Source organism: Chrysochloris asiatica, unplaced genomic scaffold (genome assembly GCF_000296735.1).
Source record: "Chrysochloris asiatica unplaced genomic scaffold, ChrAsi1.0 scaffold00424, whole genome shotgun sequence".
Lineage (NCBI taxonomy): Eukaryota > Metazoa > Chordata > Mammalia > Afrosoricida > Chrysochloridae > Chrysochloris > Chrysochloris asiatica.
Window position 1 is genome coordinate 636,869 of NW_006408942.1, and position 8,889 is coordinate 645,757.

Genomic DNA, 8,889 nt, shown 5'->3' on the forward strand with positions numbered 1-8,889 from the left:
AGTACTAATGTCTAGGTAAAATCGCCAGTACTAATGTCTAGGTAAAATCGCCAGTACTAATGTCTAGGTAAAATCGCCAGTACTAATGTCTAGGTCGTCATCAACCTTTGTGTGTCCCTTTCCAGTTTTGACAAGTTCCAATTTTCCTAGATTCGTATTTCATGCATTCCATGTTCCAATTCTGAATGTTTACAGCTGTTTGCCTTTATTTTTAATGTGTTCCATGAGCCAGTGAAGGTCAGAAGCTTTATCTATTTACATCATCACAGGCAACTCTGCTCTGAGGAGATAACTCTCCCCTAGTTGGATTTTGAGCGCCTCCCAACTCGAGGGGCTCATCTTCCAGCGCTCACTCTGACAGCCTTCTGGTACTCTTCATCCTGTTTCGGTGTTCGGTATTCTGGTATTAGCTGACAGTGTTCTACTGGTCTCCATAAAGTTTTCAGTGACTAACTATTCATAAGGCGTCTGCCTCTCCTTCCTGGTCGCTGTCAGTCTGAAAGCTCCACTCACCTGTCCTCTGTGAGTGACCCTGCTGCCAGAGCCTCCAGCATCACAGCGACACATCCGCCACCCCAGTGCGCCACAGCGACAGACGGTTGCTGATCAGCATCTCTCCCTGACTCTCCGAGGAGAGAGGGTGTTCAGCACAGACCGTGTTGTCTTCCCTATGATCCTTTATCAGCGACTGTAAGCGTCTCAGTGCTCCGGTGATGGTGTGCCTCAGTCGGCTTGCTTTATATTGCTTTATCAGCGACTGTAAGCGTCTCAGTGCTCCGGTGATGGTGTGCCTCAGTCGGCTTGCTTTATATTGCTTTATCAGCGACTGTAAGCTTCTCAGTGCTCCGGTGATGGCTTCCTGGGCTTTGTGAAGCTTGACTCTCCCGTCCTGAGCACTGACTCTCACTCTTATCAGCCCCCAGTGTGACTCCTTTCAGACGCTGGGCTCTTGTCCCTGGATGCTCCCTGCACCCTCAGAGTGCATGGAGCACGTGCCACGGCTGCGTACATGCTCTCGTCTCTTTCATCACACAGCTCTGGGTGTGGCCAGCTTCCCTGCTTCTTGCCATGACTGGTGGTGTTTACCGGGTGTCAGGAACAAGCCTCTGTGTGTACTCTTCTCCTTCAGTGCTGGCAGAGTTTGTCCGCAGGCACTGGGCTCACCTGGGTTGTTGGCGGTACCAGACTCTGCCTGATCTCTGAGAGGGTTCCCACACCCCCTGTGTCAGTAGGTCAGCACTGGGCTGTGTGACCGGTGCCCTGGGGGGTTGCTGACCTCTGGCTCTTGGCGCGGGAGTTATTGCATCCAGGTCAGCGCCTGACACGATGCAATGGCGGTCCCTCACAGATTGGGAGCCTGCCCAGGTTTCTGTGTTTACGGGCAGTGCCTTGCCGTGGTGTCAGCCTGAGGGGATCACACTGTGTCCAGTGTCACAATTGCAGAGCCAGTGGTGGTCCTGACAGGGCCTCAGTCTGTGTAGCCATGGGGTCTTCCCAGCACTGGCTCTGCTGTCTGTCTGGTGCACTCTCCCGAGACTACAGCTCCCCCAGCCTACATCTGAAACGCATAAGACAGAAAGGGCAACGCAGAGGAGGCAGTGTCAACTCTGCTGAGCACCCACGCCAGGCACTGCGTCTGACCTGGTGTGCTCTGGCTGATCCCACTGGTGTCACGTGTCCATGTAGGCAAGGTGAAGAAAGAGCTGGACCCTGACGACAGCCACCTAGGCCTGGACGAGACAACAAAGCTGCTGCAGGACCTGCATGAGGCGCAGGCAGAGCGCGGCGGCTCCCGGCCCTCATCCAACCTGAGCTCCCTGTCCAACACCTCCGACAGGGACCCACACCACCTAGGTAAGCTTCAGGCCCTGCGGCTGGAGTAAGTCCCCGAACTTCGTCCACACAGAACCCACCTTGGGTACACAGGTAGTAAGTTAGAGTTGGCAATGGGGAATAGAGTAAGATGCTGGCGTTTCAAGGCCAAGATTCCAGAGGCTGGACTGTGTGCCTGCTGGTACATGCGTGGTGTCTTCGTGGGTGGATTTGGGGAGTGGTGTAGGTGAGTATGGTGGTGGTGCACAGTGTGAGTCTGCTGCGTGGTGTGAACGTGGTGGCACGTGGTGTGCACATGGTGAGAACGTGAGTAGTAGTAGTGTGAACGTGTGTGTGGTGGTATATGGAGTGTGCTGCATGGTGTGAACGTGGTGGCGCATGGTGTGTGCATACTGTGTGCATGGTATGAGTGTGGGGAGTAGTGTGAACATGGTGCATGATGTGTGTAATGGTGCGTAAGTGTGACTCTAGTGATGGTTGATCCTAGCAAAATGAAATCTCTGACAACTTCAATCTTTTCCCCATTGATAAGAATGTTGTTTATTGGGCCAGTGGTGAGGGTTTGTGTTTTCTTGACATTGAGATGTAATCCATACCAAAGGCTGTGGTCTTTGATCTTCGTCAGTATTTTAAGTCCTCTTCACTTTCAGCAAGCGAAGTTGTATCATCTGCCTATTGCAGCTTGTTAATAAGTCTTCCTCCAATCCTGATGCAATGTTTTTCTTCATATAAGTATGGGGAGAGGATACAAGCCTGGCAACACACCTTTCCTATTTTAAACAATTCAGTGTTCCCTTGTTCTGTTTTAATAACTGCCTCTTAGTCCATGTACAGATTCCTCATGAGCACAATTAAGTGTTCTCGAATACTCATCCTTCGCAATGTTGTCCATAGCTTGTCATGATCCACACAATCGAAAGCACAGGTAAACATCTTTCTGATATACTCTGCTTTCAGCCAAGTTCATCTAACATCAGAGATATCCCTCTTTCTACATCTTTATCTGAATTTGGCCTGACCTCTGTCAGTTCTCTGCAGGAGTCCAGCTCTCGCAGGGTCATGGGACATGAGTGGAGACGCGGAGTCGGCGAAAATGAAAACAATCGAGAAGCCTCCGCTTAGTTGGCTGATGGGGCTCTCTCTGTGTGTTTTTTTTCTCTCTGCCCCGGCTCAGCAAGTCTTTATTTTTATACTTAAATTTCACAGTACGTAATGGTTTGATACTTTGATTTTCCCTTGAATTATTACACAGTTTTTTTCATAACATTTCTTCACCCTGTGATTATACAACTTTACAAAAGTATTTCTGTGATGTCCAAACTGACCTTTCCATATCCTGTTCATTTTTCAACCATTAAACATTTACCTTTTGACATCATCTCCTCTCCTACATAAGTGATAAATTGTTTCTTCTTATTTCCACTAAAAGATCCAGTTAAAACTTACACAAATCATTTCCACGTATGAGACCCCTGATTACATCTTGTTAGTAACATAAGTTTCTATTAATCATCAGTGCTTACACTACTTAATTGTTTCTACTAGGTGATTATCAATCTTATATCCTACATACTACACTACTATTTTCATAGTAAAAGTATTACTAACATCTACTTAATTATTTTGTTTTTCTAAAGTATTCATAGCGTAGTGGTTACGAATTGGGCTGCGAACCTTAAGGTCAGTGGTTCGAAACTACCAGCCGTTCTGCGGGAGAAAGATGAGGCTTTCTACTCCCGTAAAGATTTACACCCTCTGAAACCCTGTACAGGGTTGCTATGGGTCGGAACTGACTCAACGGCACTTAACAACTTAACAAAAGTATTCATTAAATTGCTTAACCACAACGTTCCTATGTTTCTTTCTTTTGAGGCTGTGGGGCATAAGGCCCAACCTGGCTAATTGCTGCAGGGAATGTAGATTATTAAATTTAGATCACCTTTCACTTATGTTCACTATTCTCTGCCTATTTACGTAGGTGCCTGTATGTAATAGTGGGGGTTTGTGGATCCCGGCTGGTAATTGATTGTGGTGAGGTCTATAGGGGTCGGTCAGCTTTACTTTAGTTTGTTATCTGCTTTTGTAATCTCATAAATGCAGTTACTTTGTACTTAGATTTTCTGTGAATGGGAGTGGCTCATACAATTCCCTTTGAATTCAGTCCACTGAAGCTGAAACAAGTGTTACTAGACCAGTTTTTCCCTAAGGTTTACAAGGCTCATAGTAAAAGCTGTGAATATGGCAATATTATATATTTTTACAAGTGAATTCATAGTTATCCTAGAGAGGAGATACAGGCCGGCTTCTGAGATACATCTGCTTTGAATGATGTTTCTCCTTCTGCCAGGACTGTGTCAAACAGCAGAAGCCAAGCTGTTCTCCGCAATTCTCTGTCATTGTACATTTGCAGCCGTTTTTGGATCATATCTAGCAAAATTTTACTTGAGTGAGATATTATGATATTGTCCGATGATTTCTGCATTCCGTTAGGTCACCTCTCTTTGGAAGGGGCACAAATATGAATCTCTTTGATTCAGTTGGCCAGGTTATCTGTCTTCCAAATTTCTTGGTGGAGATGAGTGAGTGCCTCCAGTGCTTTGTTAGTCTGTTGAAAGATTTCCATTTGTGCTCCATCACTTCCCAGAGCCTTGTTCTTCTTTGCCAATGCCTTCAATGCACCTTGAACTTCTTCCTTCAGGATCATTTGCTCTTGATAATGCTACCTCTTGAAATGGTTGAGCATTTTTGTACATTTTGGTACAGTGACTCTATGTTCCTTCCATCTTCTTTTGGTGCTTTCTGCATCATTCAATCTTTTGCCCATGAAATCCTTCAGTATTGCAAGTCAAAGCTTGAATTTTTTTCTTCAGTTTCCTCAGCTTGATAAATGCTGAGCATGTTTTTCCCTTTTGGTTTTCTACCTCCAGATCTTTACACATTTTGTTATAGTATATAGTATTTGACTTTATCTTCTCGGGGTGCTCTTTGAAATTTTCTATTTAACTCTTTTACCTCCTCATTCCTCCCATTTACTTTAGCATCTGTACACTGGAGAGCAAGTTTCAGTTCCTTCTGACATCCATTTTGGTCTTTTCCTTTTTTCTTTCGATTGAGATTGTTATATATTTGTAGATAGAGTAGTGTCTTTAGTGTCTAATGCATCAAATCTGTTCTTCAGATGATGTCTATATTCAGGTGGGATAGATTCAAGACCATATTTTGGCTCTTGTGGATTTGTTTTAAGATTCTTCAGCTTCAGCATGAATTTGCATATGAGCAATTGATGGTCTGTTCCACACTCTGCCCCTGGCCTTGTTTTCACTGATGATATGAAGCTTTTGCATCATCTCTTTCCACAGATGCATTCAATTTGATTTCTGTATTCCATCTGCTGAGGTCCATGTGTATAGTCATCTTTTGTGTTTTTTATAGAAGATATTTGCAATGTAGAAGTCATTGGTATGGCAAAAATCTATCCTGTAATCGCTAAAATCATTGCTATCACCAAGGCCATATTTTCCAACTACTGATCCTTCCTTTTTGTTTTCAACCTTTGCATTCCAATCACCAGTAATGAGCAATACATCTTGATTGTATGTTTAATCAATTTCATATTGAAGAAATTGATAGAATCTTCAATTTCATCATCACTGGCTTTAGTGGTTGGTGCATAAATTTGAATAATTAACTGGTCTTCCTTGTAGGCTTGTGGATATTATCCCATCACAGACAGCATTATACTTAAAGACAGATCTTCAATTTGTCAATCCTGGCATAGTAAACCATGTGATTGTCAGATTGAAAATGGTCAATACCAGTCCATTTCAGCTCACTAGTGCCGAGGATATACGTTCCATTTCTTTTGTGACAATTTCCAATTTTCCTAGATTCATATTTTGTACATTCCATGTTCTGAGTATTAATGGATGTTTACAGCTATTTCTCTTCATTTTAAGTTGCATTCCTTCAGCAAATGATGATCCCGCAGTCTTATTCCATTCACATCATCATGGTCAGCTCTACTTTGAGAAGGCAGCTCTTCCCTAGTCATTTAACCTGGGGGGCTTGTTTTCTGGCACTGTATCTGACAATGTTCTGGTGCTATCTGACAGCGTTTCATTGCTGGTGTACGGTTTTCAGTGACTAAGTATTCGGAGGTAGTCCATCTCTCCTTCTTCCTAGTCTGTCTTTGTTTGGAAGCTCATCTGAAACCTGTCCTCCATGGGTGACCCTGCTGGATATTTACAATACTGGAGGTAGAGCTTCCAGAGTCACAGCAACATGCAAACCCCCACAGTACAACACACTGACGGACGAGCGGTGGCAACGTGGTACTACATGCTCTAAATGGTGGTAAGTGGTATGTGATGTGAGCATGCTGGGTGGTTTGATGTGAGTGAGGTGTGTGTGGAGAGAGCAGGGTGTGTGTGGTGTGAGCATGGTCTGTGCTGAGAGCATGGTCTGTGTGTGCTGTGTGGTGGTGAGAGCGTGGTCTGTGTGTGATGTGAACGTGGTGAGAGTGTGGTGTGCGCGTGGTGTGTGGTGTGAGTGACATGTGTGTGGTGTGAACATGGTACATGGTGAGCGTGGTATGAGTCTGGTTCCAGGCTCCCGAGAACCTCCCGATGTCGACTCTGCTCTCCTGACTTTCATTGTTGACACTGAGGTCTGAGGTGGTGGTCTGTGGTTGGCTTTGGTTCAGGCTCCAAACCCTAGCAGTGGCAGGCCCCCGCAGGCTCCAGCCCTTGCCAGTGTGGCTGTGGGAATGTCTTTCTATGCCCAGGCGTGTCCACAGTCTCTGGGTGGGAGGGAGGGAGGGAGGGCAAGCAGAGCCGGGTGGTCCCTACTACAGCGCTCACGTTAAGCGTCCAGTCGGTCTCTTGGCACTGTCTTGATGTTGTCAACAAGAAAGCAGCCGTCAGTAGCAGAGTCTTGTTCGAGCGAGGCAGCGTGCAGCCCTTGGGACAGTGGCTCCAGGCAGCTGCTCGTGGCCGCAGTCTCCCAAGTCCCCATAGGCCTTCGTGGTTGATGTCTTCTCTCTCTGAACTCCAGGCAGCCCCTCTCATCTCAGCGTTGGGGAGCAGCCAGACGTGACCCATGACCCGTATGAGTTCCTGCAGTCCCCAGAGCCGGCCACCTCCAGCAGCAGCTAGCCCCCCACAAGGTGTGTGGCCACCTCCAGGAGCAAGTGGTCATCTACACGGGCGGTCACTGTAGGACATGGACATGTGTCTCCCCTCTGGGGATCGCGGTTGGGGTGAGAAGACCCCACGATGGCGTCCCGGCCGCTGAATACAGCGAGTGTGGCTGTGGTCGTGAGGAGTGTGCGGGGCACAACCGTGCGAGACTGGTCCTACATGCCCGTGTCACCATCTTTCCCCATGGAGCACCTTGGGGTACCCAGTCCTTCCTCATGGGAGCCACGCCCACCACCCCGAGGTCATGTTCCTGGGCAGGTGAGGGTGAGGCCCGCTCAGGGGCTCCAGCACCCCGAACCGGGCAGCAGGGCCCACGTGCAGCTCCTCCTCAGCATTGAGCAGGAGAGAGACCTGTGCTGTCCACTGGTACGAGGACATTCTGTGCCCGGACACTGGCCAGCTGTGTCTGCAAACCGCTGGAAATGGGGCTTGTAATAAAGAGACGCGCACACATGCCACTCCGGGTTGTACATGACTTCACGTGGTTAGTGGGGGCTCTCGCCCGCACGTCTCATCCCCACACCAGGCCTTGCCCACAGGGAGGGTGCCCACCATGTCTGCCCTGGGACCCCGCAGCCCTTGGGAGTCTGACCCTATTTGTAGGGACCCCACCCAGAGGACCAGCTCCTCCAGGGCCTGGTGTTTGCTGCTGGGTCTTCAGATAGAAAGGAGAAGATGGAATTCAGGGCCCCCTCGCCATGTGGTGTGTGGTGACCAGAGGAAGAGTCACTCGGGCGCAAGACATGTTTTATTTCATTCACTTCAATCCTTTTTACTTGTTTTCACTTTATTTTGCTTTAATGTGTAATAAACGTGTCGTTGTTTGTTGTTGGGGGGCTACTGAGTGGGTTCCGACTCCTAGTGACCTGTACACGACAGAAGGACACACTGCCCAGACCTGCACCGTCCTCACAGTTTAGTTTCAGCCGCTTGTTCCTAGCCCTGGATGTGGAGTTCCCACATCCTGTGTGTTTTCTGTGTTCAGAGCCCTCGGTCTGATGGAGTTGGTTTCCGTGTGTGTTCGGGCCACAGAACGAGTGACTGCCTATGATGCTTTCTGCTAGACTCACGCTGCTCTGGTGGCTCTCAGATTCTGCAGGTCTGGATCCAAGCCCACCTGAATGCACAGCCGGCCCCTGCCTCACACCGCTGTGACTCACAGCCATGCAGCTCCCAAACTCCCAGAGAGCAGGGTCTGCAGGAGGGATGGACCTCTGTCACCAGGGAGCATGCGGGAAAAGGAGCCACACCTTTCCCATCTCCTGTGCATTCTGTCACCAAAGCTGCTCACAAAATTCAAGGTGGTCCCGTGGCATCTGTCAACCTCGCCTCGGATGTAGGGCCCAGGATTTTCATCTGTCTGTCTCATTTGGTCTCTCGGATCTTCGCTGTGGAGTGCCTACTTCACCATCTAGCCGGATGTCTAGTGATCAGCAGCTGCTCGGAAACCCTATATGGGGTCGTGCTGAGTCAGAACTGACTCGATGGCACTTAATGACGACAACGATGCTGTCTCAAGGATCCATGGTAGCACAGTGCATTGCAAGCTGGACTGCTAACTGGAAAGCCAATAGCTGAAGCCTAGTAGTTGCTCTGTAGGGGAAAGATGAGACTTTCTGCTCCAGTAAAGATTTACAGCCTTGGAAAACTTAACCAGCATCGCTGTGGGTCGGAACCCACTCCACACACTTAAAGACAGTGCTCTCTTGGGGTCCTGGTGTGGCATTGGGGGATAAGCACAGGACTACTAACCTCGAGGTCAGCAGTTCAAATTCACCAACTGCTCCTCGGAAGCATACACAGGGTCACTATAAGTCGGAACAAACTCCACAGCACTAACGAGAAATGCTCTCGGTTA

At 48.1% G+C, this 8,889-nt stretch overlaps 1 protein-coding gene across 1 annotated transcript in view; it reads left to right on the forward strand.

The window, feature by feature from the left end:
* BRD9 (bromodomain containing 9) overlaps window positions 1-6,986 on the forward strand; it is a 32,839-nt gene extending 25,853 nt beyond the window's left edge. The window contains exons 15-16 of the mRNA XM_006876903.1: window positions 1,687-1,854; window positions 6,886-6,986. Coding sequence (XP_006876965.1) covers window positions 1,687-1,854; window positions 6,886-6,986 — 269 coding nt within the window. The remainder of the gene's footprint in view (window positions 1-1,686; window positions 1,855-6,885) is intronic.
* Window positions 6,987-8,889: the final 1,903 nt, after the last annotated feature.